The sequence below is a fragment of the Staurois parvus genome, unplaced genomic scaffold (assembly GCF_062004578.1).
Source record: "Staurois parvus isolate SC_StPar_1 unplaced genomic scaffold, SC_StPar_1.0 ptg000120l, whole genome shotgun sequence".
NCBI lineage: Eukaryota > Metazoa > Chordata > Amphibia > Anura > Ranidae > Staurois > Staurois parvus.
In genome coordinates this window covers 8,414,073-8,426,110 of record NW_028317916.1, presented here as the reverse complement: position 1 = coordinate 8,426,110, position 12,038 = coordinate 8,414,073, and the positions used below count along the sequence as shown (strand labels likewise).

The 12,038-nt window shown below is 40.5% G+C and overlaps 1 protein-coding gene across 2 annotated transcripts in view; it reads left to right on the top strand.

The window, feature by feature from the left end:
• The window catches only part of WASL (WASP like actin nucleation promoting factor), a 79,279-nt gene extending 67,653 nt beyond the window's left edge, over positions 1-11,626 (top strand). Inside the window, exons 9-12 of one of the 2 annotated variants that reach the window (XM_089672145.1) lie at positions 5,339-5,356; positions 6,610-7,151; positions 8,257-8,368; positions 9,889-11,626. In XM_089672145.1, coding sequence (XP_089528271.1) covers positions 5,339-5,356; positions 6,610-7,151; positions 8,257-8,368; positions 9,889-9,950 — 734 coding nt within the window. In that variant the 3' untranslated portion in view covers positions 9,951-11,626. The remainder of the gene's footprint in view (positions 1-5,338; positions 5,357-6,609; positions 7,152-8,256; positions 8,369-9,888) is intronic. The other variant, XM_089672146.1, reaches the window with a different exon arrangement.
• Positions 11,627-12,038: the final 412 nt, after the last annotated feature.

Genomic DNA, 12,038 nt, shown 5'->3' with positions numbered 1-12,038 from the left:
AATGCAACTTAAAAGATTAAACTAATATTTGAGATAAGGAGATGCCCCCCAGCTGTTTTACCACACCGCATGGCCTGTATAGGACGGCCGGTGGCCATCTTTGATTCAATTTGTAAGTGTGTTTGATTTTATTTGCAATATTCTTCATTAAAGCCTACTACACTATCAAAGCTCTTGTCTGGGGCTCTTTTTGTATGGGTGCCCCGGCCTTTTGAAGGTTTTCACCGTATCCTGCCTACCCAATACCTGATGACTGGGATGATCCCCCTGGTGGCTGATATTGGCATTTATGGAGGCCTTCTGTTGATCCTGGATGCATGACACCTGGTGGCTACATTAAAGATGACTGCTACCTTTCCAGTGTTCCATATCCAGAGTACCAGGAGTAGGTCTTAAATACTCCATGCGCAAGCACCTCATCTATCTGGTTAGTGTAATCTACACTCGGGTTCACCATCACATGAGTCACGGTTACTCTGCTGTACCAGTTTATTGACGCTTCACAGAAGTCACGTTTTTATCTTTCACTTTTTCATTTATGAACTTTCATTTATTGAATTTTAAGATGTATACCGTCATTTTACTTTATTTTATTTTGATTTAATTCATTATGGCAATTAGCACTGCATTTTATCGTTTACTATATATGAGATACTCATTACATGCAACACAAGATAGTTCAAGCCGTGGTTTGTCATAAATGTTATGATTATGGCTTACAGCTCATGAAAACCCGAAATTCACAATCTCAGAAAATTTGAATATTGTGAAAAGGTGCAGTATTCTAGGCTCAAAGTGTCCCACTCTAATCAGCTAATTAAGCCATAACACCTGCAAAGGGTTCCTGAGCCTTTAAATGGTCTCTGTCTGGTTCAGTAGGAATCAAAATCATGGGAAAGACTGCTGACCTGAGAGTTGTGCAGAAAACCATCATTGACACCCTCCATAAGGAGGGAAAGCCTCAAAAAAGGTAATTGGATGGAAAAAAAGTTGGATGTTGGATGTTTCCAAAGTGCTGTATCAAAGCACATTAATAGAAAGTTATGTGGAAGGGAAAAGTGTGGAAGAAAAAGGTGCACAAGCAGCAGGGATGACTGCAGCCTGGAGAGGATTGTCAGGAAAAGGCCATTCAAAAGTGTTGGGGACTTTCTCAAGGAGTGGACTGAGGCTGGAGTCAGTGCATCAAGAGCCACCACACACAGACGGATCCTGGACATGGGCTTCAAATGTCGTATTCCTCTTAAGCCGCTCCTGAACAACAAACAACGTCAGAAGCGGTTTACCTGGGCTAAAGAAAACAGACCTGGTCTGTTGCTCATGGGTCCAAAGTCCTCTTTTCTGATGAGAGCAACTTTTGCATCTCATTTGGAAACCAAGGACCCAGAGTATGGAGGAAGAATGGAGAGGCACACCTGCAAGATGCTTGAAGTCCAGTGTGAAGTTTCCACAGTCTGTGTTGATTTGGGGAGCCATGTCATCTGCTGGTGTTGGTCCACTGTGCTTTATTAAGTCCAGGGTCAACACAGCCGTCTACCAGGAGATTTTGGAGCACTTCATGCTTCCTTCTGCAGACGAGCTTTATGGGGATGCTAACTTCATTTTTCAGCAGGCCTTGGCACCTGCCCACACTGCCAAAAGCACCAAAACCTGGTTCAATAACCGTCTTGATTACTGTGCTTGATTGGCCAGCAAACTCACCTGACCTGAACCCCATAGAGAATCTATGGGGCATTGCCAAGAGAAAGATGAGAGACATGAGACAGAACAATGCAGAAGAGCTGAAGGCCGCTATTGAAGCATCCTGGTCTTCCATAACACCTCAGCAGTGCCACAGGCTGATGGCTTCCATGCCACGCCGCATTGAGACAGTAATTGCTGCAAAAGGGGCCCAAACCAAGTACTGAGTACATATGCATGCTTATACTTTTCAGAGGTCCGATATTGTTCTATGTACAATCCTTGTTTTATTGATTGCATGTAATATTCTAATTTTCTGAGATTGTGGATTTGGTGTTTTCATGAGCTGTAAGCCATAATCATCACAATTATGACAAATCACGGCTTGAACTATCTTGCTTTGCATGTAATGAGTCTATCTCATATATTTCACCTTTTAAGTTGCATTACTGAAATAAATGAACTTTTGCACGATATTCAAATTTTTCGAGTTTCACCTGTAGAAGCATGTGTCCATTGTTTTAGGTCAAAAGAAGTGGTTAGACTTAGGAGTTTAGAAGTAGCAGGAGTGTTAAGATTAACAGGGATGTTGAAGTCACCAAGAATGTTTGTGGGAATTTCAGAAGAGAAAAAGTAAGGCAGCAAGGCATAGAAGTCATCAAGGAAGCTTGATACGGGTCCAGGAGGCCGATAGATCACAGCAATTCTTAAAGAAACTTGAGTGAATAGAAGAATACAGTGAACTTCAAATGAGGAGAGTGACAGAGAGAGAGGTGAATGAAGGACGTGAAAAGTGCTTTGGGGTGATGGGAGGATTCCAACTCCACCTCCTTTCCATCCACTAGGCCTGGGAGAGTGAGTCCAGAGGAGACCACCGTGGGAGAGGGCAGCAGAAGAGGGAAAGTCAGATTCCTGAAGCCAGGTTTCCGTAATTGCAAGCAGGTTAAAGGAGTTTGTGATAAAAAGGTCATGGACAGAGGTGAGTTTGTTACAGACCAGGCATTCCAAAGGGTACAGGAAAAAGGGAGGCGGGTTCTTGAAAGAAGAGGAATAGCATCATTGCTGTTACGGGTGTATTGTTCTAAGGAAAATGACGGTCCAGGATTTGGTGAAATGTCTCCAGATGTTAGGAGAAGCAGAAGGGTGAGAGAGGTAATATGGAAGTATGACTTATATGGAGGGACAGGTCCCAGTGTCCTAGAGGTTTTATTAGTATGTTGGCTCAGAATTAGCAGTAGTTGAGTACAGTAATAAGGTGAAGACAGGAGTGAGGGTGACATATGTAAGCTGAGGGGTGAAGGAGAGTGAGTTTGAAGAGAGAGGATACAACTGTGAGCAGGAGGAGTAGGGAGTGGTGAGATGAAGAAGCAGACTAGGTATGAACTGAAAGAGCTGGATGGGGAAACAGGTCACATGTAGTCTGATTAGTATTTGAAGTTGTCTGTTGTGGTTTTTCGCTTTGTGCATTCGCTGAAGTGCAGAGCCGATCTGCAATGCTCAGTACTTAAGCCAACAATCAATACTTTAAGCAAGATGATAGTTGCCAATGCTACACTTGGCTGTGCCTCCCCTAAGGAAGGCCTAAATGTATACTGAGTTGGGTGGGGGTATTGCCAATTAATTAGGAATGCTTAGCAGAGACACATGGCTAGCAGGGCAAACTTCTCACAAAGGAGGACTACAAGAGACAACGAGAGCAGGAGGGCAGAGTTGTAAAGATTAGGATCAGCTCATAACTTTAGGTTAGACAATAAGAGCAAAATAAACACCACAGTAATATGGACAGAGATTTTGGAAGCAGTCAGAATTACCAATAGTTTTGAATCAACTTCAGTTAGAGGTGGATTTTAAAAGCAGTATAGATTACCATATAGCAGGGTGAATTGGCATTCATACATGGCATGGATGATAGTACAGATGAATATTGCTCACAGACATTTACCATATAGCAGTGCAGGGTGAATTAGCATTCATACATTGCTTGGGTGATAGTACAGATGGGCATTGCTTCCAGACATTTACCTGTGATAGGATAGAGAAGAGTTATTCAGATGATGCAGAGCTGAAGTGCAATGCAAAGCGTCGGATGCAGTGGTGTAAAGCATGCCGCCACTGGACTCTAGAGCAGTAGATGAATCACCTTTCTCTGTCTGGCAATTCAATGGACATGTCTAGGTTTGCCAGTTGGCAGGAGAATGGTACTTGCCTGACTGCATTGTGCCAAGTGTAAAGTTTGGTGGAGGGAAAATTATGGTGTCGTGTTGTTTTTCAGGGGTTGGGCTTGGCCCCTTAGTTCCAGTAAAGGGAACTCTTAAGACGTCAGCAGTTGAGACATTTTCTCTGTCTGGCAATCTAATGGATGTTTCTGGGTTTGGGGATTGCCAGGAGAACGGTACTTGCCTGACTGCATTGTGCCAAGTGTAAAGTTTAGTGGAGGGGGCTTATGGTGTGGGGTTATTAGGGGTTGGGCTTAGCCCCTTAGTTCCAATGAAGGGAACTCTTTATGCATTAGCATACCAAGACATTTTGGTCAATTTCATCCTCCCAACTTTGTGGGAACAGTTTGGGATGGCCCCTTCCTGTTCCAACATGACTGCTTCAGTGCACAAAGCAAGGTCCAGAAAGACATGAATGAGCGAGTTTGGGGTGGAGGATCTTGACTGAGTCCTGACCTCCAACCAATAGAACACCTTTGGGATGAATTAGAGCAGCCTGTGAGCCAGGCCTTCTCGTCTGACATCAGTGCCTGACCTCACAAGTGTGCTTCTGGAAGAATGGTCAAATATTCCCATAGATACACTCCTAAGCCTTGTGGGCAGCCTTTCCAGAAGACTTGAAGCTTTTATAGCGGCAAAGGGTGGGCCAACTCAATATTGAACCCTACGAACGAAGACTGGCATGCCATTAAAGTTCATGTACGTGTAAAGGCAGGCATCCCAATACTTTTGGCAATATAGTGTATATCAGATTGTAACAATCCCATGGAGCCACCAATGCTTCCACTGCATCTGCCCAAGAGTCCTTTGCCCTTGGTACAAATTTACCCTCCTTTCATCTGAGGTACATCAGAAGCAGCCATGCAGGCTGATGTTACTATTTTATAGACACACTCCTAAACCTTGTGGACAACCTTCCCAGAAGTGTTGAAGCTGTTATAGTTGCAAAGGGTGGGCCAACTCAATATTGAACCCTACGGACAAAGACTGGGATGCCATTAAATTCATGTGCATGTAAAGGCAGGCGCCACAATACTTTTGGCAATATAGTGTATATAGAAAGCAGTGCAGCATTTAGGCTTGTTTCAACACAAATGCTGCACTACTTTGTTATATGAAAAATTCCACACCAACACCTTCCATACCAATATCATTCAGATTTTTTTTCTGTCCTAGCGGTTTTTGCAGATATGAGAACCAAGGCAAATTCCTTATTTTGTGGTTATTTTTAAGGATTTCCTTTTTATGTATTCTGTCCTAGCGGTTTTTGCAGATATGAGAACCAAGGCAAATTCCTTATTTTGTGGTTATTTTTAAGGATTTCCTTTTTATGTACATGTATTTTTGCACCTAGAGCTATTTGACTTTTCTTTGATGAAAAAAAATCTAATATAATTGCAATTTAAATGTAGACTAATATATAGAGTGATCACATTGTTTTATAGGTCCTCCACGTTGGATTGGTATGTATGGGACTCTGCATAAAGTGTGCGAGAGTTAAATGCATGGTTTGTGCTGTGATTTTTTTTTTTTCTAAGTAGCTTTAAAATGGATTTCATAGTAGATGCTATCAAATTGAACAATGTTGCCAAGATATGTTTAGTGTCCATGCTTGTAACCTCTAGCATGTCCTTTGTGATATCTAGCATGTGCTTTCTAACCTCAAGTGCTTGTGCAAAAATGTAAAACCTGCCAACATTGGCCAAAAATAATGGCAAAGCCTTGGGATGCTGTTTAGGTTTCATAAGCACTAGTTTGATGTGAGTTGTAGCTGTATATTAATGTGCAACGTCCCCTTTTAGTGAACTTGGTAAAAAGTGTTGAATTTCTTTCACTTATTCACTACAAGGGTTAAACACAAACACCACATGAAAAAAGTTTACATTTGAAGTGACAAAATCAAAACGAAGAACACCTTGCGAAGTTGAACAATATTGGGTTAATTTTCAGTCAGTATGTGTTGACTGTAGAGTTTGTGTGTCTTAGCTCTTTGATGTTTGATTTTTGGGATCCACTTGGGGTACTTAACAGTATTTGTAGCCAGACTGTAACCAAATTTCAGGCTTTTCAGTCATAAAACTTAAAATGATTTCATTGTTCAGAGGGAGCAGTAACATAAATATTGGTAGTATATCACACATGGTAAACTGTGCTTACAAAGGGGAACCAATACTATTAGCAAGCACACCACCTGAATGCCACATATATTCAGTATGCAAATGTACTACAGATGTCTAATTGCCGCCTCAATGAGCTAGTCTCAATGCTAAGGCTGTGTTGTGAACTTCAAAGGGGGGCACTTAGTACGCTTTTGAATCTTGATATAAAAATTGTAATTTTTTTTTATTCGTTATGTTTGGGCCATAATTCACTGAAATGGAAATTCTGTTTGAAAAGCAGATAACCAGAGTTGTAGAGTTGTGTGTTTTTTTTTTTTCTTAAACCATATAGCAGGGCAAGTTTACCAATTCCAGTAAAACGAAAACCTGTGTTATTGACTGGCTTACCTATTTAAGTTACACTTTTGCAGATAAAATTTTTCCAGACATACTTTTTCTAGGGTGATCATGTATGTTTAAACCATTTGTTCAGTATTGATATGGCAATTTGCAAGTATTGTGTCTCTTTGTTTTGTCTGAGAAATCAAGAAGATTCTACAACTGTAATAGGAAAATATTTAATACATTAAATAATGCATTTTGTTTTGTTTTTTTAGCTCCACCTCCACCACCACCTTCAAGAGGTGGCCCCCCACCTCCTCCATTACACAGCTCAGGGCCTCCACCACCGCCTCCACCAGCAAGGGGTGGCATCGGTAAACCACCACCACCTCCTTCCAGAGCTCCTACAGCTGCACCCCCACCACCTCCACCTCTTCGGCCTGGGACAGCAGGACCGCCACCCCCTCCACCTAACAGAATGCATGCTCCACCTCTGCCAGGTCACGCTTCATCTGCACCTTCTAGTCCTCCACCCCCTCCTCCTCCTCCAATGTCAGGATTTGGGGCACCTGCCCCACCCCCTCCTCCACCCCCACCAGGTCCTCCACCTCCTCCTGGTCCTCCACCTCCACCTGGATCTGCTGCAGATAGTGACCAACAGATGGCGCCTTCTAATGGCGGCAAATCGGCTCTACTAGAGCAAATTAGGGGAGGAACACAATTAAAGAAAGTAGACAGTAAAGATAATCGACCTGTGTCTTCCACTGGACGAGACGCTCTTCTAGACCAAATACGACAGGGTATTGTGTTAAAGCCTGTAAGTATCTACTGTGAATGATTCTCATTTCATGCAGTAAATCGCAAAATGTGCAGAGGTAGACTTACATTTTAAGCACATCTTAACCACGTACCCTTCAGAGGATTTACTCCCCTTCCTGACGAGGCCATTTTTTGCGCTATGGTGCTGCGTTACTTTAACTGACAATTGCATGGTCATGCAACGCTGCACCCAAATGAAATTTACGTCTTCTTTTTTTTTTTTTTTTTTTTTTTCCATGAATATAGCTCTCTTTCAGTGTTATTTGATCGCCTGCGCGGTTTTTATTTTTTGCGCTATAAAAAAAAAAGACTGACGATTTTGAGAGAAAAACTATATTTTTGACTTTTTGCTATTAAACATGTCCAGTTAAAAAAATACAATTTTGTCATAAATTTAGGCCAAAATGTATTCTGCTACATGTCTTTTGCTAAAAGAAAAATCCCAATACGTGTATATGAATTGGTTTATGTGAAAGTTGTAGCGTTTACAAATGGCGATATATATGCTGAGATTTTTTTTTTTTTATATAATCGTAATGGCAGCAATCAGCGACTTATAATGGGCCTGTGGCAGGCATTCTGACACTGGGGGGAACTGACTTGGTGTCACAGATATCCCCCGTGACACCAATACAGTGATCAGTGCTAATAAAAAGCACTGACACTGTAGTAATGGCACTGGGCAGGAAGGGTTTAACGTAGGGTGATCAAAGAGTTAACTGTGTGTTGTGTTACTATAAGCTGTGTGTGTGTGTGCTTTCAACTGTAAGCACACTGCTTTGTATGGCTCTGCTATGCAGAGCCATACCAAGCAATGTGCAGTTGCTGACGGGAGAGAACTGTATTGTTTACATACAGTTCTCTCTCCCTGTTGGTAATGCTCGGCGATCACCAGGTGCACACCCCTGCCGCCCTGTAGCAGTATATCTGCTATAGGGCAGTGGGAAAGCGGTTAAAGAGAGTATAGTGGTTTTTTTTCTTCTTCTCTATACATGTACAACAGCATGTCCCTGATTGTATTGCAGTTTTTGTGCTTTGCAAACAAGTAATCTAACCTGATTATTTTTTCTACTGTTTACTGATTTTCTGTGAACATTTTCCAGAGGCAAGAGGAAACTGATACTGCAGCACCTTCAACTCCCACAGCCCCTACAGGAATAGTGGGTGCTCTGATGGAAGTGATGCAGAAAAGGAGTAAGGCCATTCATTCTTCAGGTACTGAGGTTTCTCCATAACTTCAATATTTTTTGTTTTGTTTTGTTGTGTTTTTGCTCCCCTTCTTCAAATGGCCTAGATAATGTCATGGTTACAAAATTAAATGCAGCATCAGCATAGCAGTGTTCAGCTGATAAAATGAGCCCCCCCCCCAAGCCCCTGCTGTGACAGCAGGTTGGGGATCTTCTCCCTGCACCTGCTGTCAAAATTAAAAAAAAAAAAATTCAGCTTTGCGGGGCTCCTCCCACCCAGCTCTGTCATGCATTCACAGAATTCTGTTAAAGGGAGAACTACAACTACCGTTCGTCAGCCATTGCAGCTGACGGCTTGTAGTTCTCGAACTACCAGGGCGATGATGAACGTTCTAGGTAGTTCATTGATCCTTCCTGGTATTCAGTAACTGCTTGCCTGTACGAGCTACACTGACAAAAAAAAAAAAAAAAAAATGAATGCACTTCTTTTTTGCAGGTAAAAAAAATGCATTTATTTTTTATAAGGTGAACTTATGCTTTAATTGAAAAACTTTGACTCGTGCACCAATTTTACAATTATAAAACACATATTCAATTTAAACAAACACCCTTTATGGTTTATTATCAACAGATTAACACATTTTAGTATGTGTTAATTCATGTGCATCAGCATGCATTTGCAGTATTGTTGTTGCACTGGATGAGAGTGGCAAATTCTGCTTGCCCATTCAGATCCTTTTTTTTTTTGTTTAATTTAACTTTAAAGATTTTTTTCCAGGTATGGGTATTTTAACATGGTTACATTGGTCCAGCTTGGACCAATGTAACAATGAAATATACCATACCTGTTGGATCCTCCTGGAGGCTGGAAATGGCTGTAGTAGGCACAGCTACTTCAGTGATCCTCACTAGCTTTCAAGTTCTGTAGTAAGTGGCTTTCCTGCTTACTTGAACACAGGTGGTCGCCCACTCAGCATGGGCGCCATTCAGAGAACACATAGTATTTTTTCAATGAATGCAAAGCATACTGTGATTAATTGAGGTAGAAAGGGTAATTTATGATCTTCCCCTCGTTCAATCAGAGAACATACCCTAGAATGTTTAACCTTGGTAGAGACCCAGAAGGTGACACCCACAGGGTAAAATGGCAATTAAAGTTTAATTTCCCACATCTCTGGCTAAAAATCTTAAAAATTAGTATCTGTTGGTGTACTGAGCAGGCTAGATACTGAGCCATGGGAAGCAGAGAGAACTGTCAACAGACCTGCGTAACACGATAATGGAACTTTATAAAGTTGGAAAAGGATATAAAAAGAGGTCCAAAGCCTTGAATATGCAAGTCAGTTAGTACTGTTCAATCGTCTATTAGGAAGTGGAAAATTCCAAGCCAAGATCAGGTAGACAAAGAAGGATTGCAGCCACAACTTCCAGAAGAATTTTTCGGGATACAAATATTTGGTTAGATTTGTTACTTCAGTTTGGAGAATGTCTAAAGGAGAGTCTCATGCTGTTTAATGTCTAATAATGTACCTTTCTCTTCCCTGATAGACACTGATGAAGATGAGGATGATGAAGAAGAATTTGAGGATGATGATGAATGGGAGGATTGATCTACGCATTATATAAATATAATATATATTTTTTTTAAGGTGAATGAATACTAAACACTACTTTCTGTCTATGAATTCTGTAAAATTATCATGTAAATGGTCTACCAATTTGCTGTATATTTTTGTTGCCTTTTGCTTTTTTAATAATCTGTGCAATACCTCATTGGAGATGCAAAGGTTTGTCATAACACTGCACACACATCTTCCTCCCTCTGTGTGCAAACTCATGTGACTTAGACAATGATATTAGTGAACACATAACATCAAACTGACAAGCTGTAGGGGAGATAAGTGAGGCAGTGACAGAAAACCTCTAATGCAATTGTTATAATTAAAAAAAAAAAAAAAAATACTATTTTCTTACCCTGATTTTTCTGTATCTAAATTTCTTAAGGAAATCTAGTATAGCACTACATTCTTTTTTAAGTGATGCTGATCTTTGCTAATTAAGCCCCCATAATTTCCATTGCAAAGCTAAACGTATGTTAATTATGTATGGGTTTTTTTTTTTTTTTGGCACAATGTTTTACACTACAAAAACATCAGTTTGTATTCTTGCAGCCACTACAGATATTGCATCTGCTATAGGAACAGGAAGAAGCAAGCAATAGCATCTGCTGTTTTTCAGAAATATTACTTGACTTTGGATTATTTTTTCTTTCCACTCTGTATCTACAAAATCTGCACAGTTCTCTACAAGTTACTATGAATGTGATATCAGGGCTGAGGATAAATGACTGACACAGCGATGCTACATGTAATGCTCTAATGTACAAGACAACTCATCATTGTAAAAAAAAATAAAAAATAAACACTACTGCTGGGTTAGTAAACAGCCCAAGATGACACTCTGAGAACACCAGGCTTTGTAATGTAGCCTGTTTTGCACTTTTATTGTATCCACTTTGACAGAACCGCTTAGTGCTTGCTTCTCTAATGTTGGGTTAAGTTCCAGAATTGCGTGCAAGTCGCATTGCAGAAGCTCCAAAATACATTCAGTGCCGTTTTCTTGTGCTGCATTCTGCTGTATCAAATAGCAAACACTAAAACAAAATCATACAAGAAAATCTATCTCGAATGGCATATGAATATTAGTCTATATGGTAAAATAAACACTAATATGTAATGAACCTGCCTATTGCAATATTCTGTTATCTAATGTATAGCTCTGGAGAAGAGAATGGAATGAATGACAAATAAAGAAAGTTCACACAAATTGTATACATACTGTAGCTGATATTTTACTTCATGGTCTTTGTGTAGCACATTATGCAATAGGTGGACACAGTGTAGGCTTAGGAGCCAATCATTCCAGTCTGTGACTCAGCGGGCACTTTCTAGTAGTTGGCAAACATGGGCTTCCATTGACACTAAAAAGGCTCACATCTAGTTGCCAGCTATAATTTTTAGGCTCACTGACTGCTTGGCTTCTGGGGTTTAGGAGCAGTTTTATGTATCTAAGCCTGTGTAGAACCTGACACCTTCTCTAGCTGAGCTGTAACAAAAAAATTCTATTGCTTTGCTTGTTAGTTTAGCTTTTATTGTAAATGTTACTGGCTGTTTATGACTTATGAGGTTATACTTACAGGCTGGCCCTGTGTAATTTTATATTCTTGAAATCCTACTAAATAATGGACTCAAATAATCATGCAATTAAAATGATCATGTAAACTTTATAGCGTACTTGGTGCATATTGAGCGGTGTGTTTTATTATTGCTGTTGAAAAAATTGACAAAACAGTGCAAACTGTTTCAGTGTGTTTTATATTTTCTGCATCGTGATGTAGAAAAATATATTTAATGTTTCCAATGCTTCACCAAACTTCATGCGACTCCAGTTTTTGGAATTTGAGGCACTCCGGAATAGAATTATATTTGGAGGTCGCCGTGGTCAAAGTGGCAGTTTTCTAACAGCACTGCAGGCCTACTTTAAGTGGAAGTCCAGACTCTATGAACGAAGCTTTAAACAACTTACACCCCCTTCCTTCTAACTCCTATTCTGATTACCCTGTAGAAGGAAGATGCTTATACTTGCCTATTATCAGGGCGCTCTGGTTTTGTCACATGATTGACGGCCACAGAGGAGAG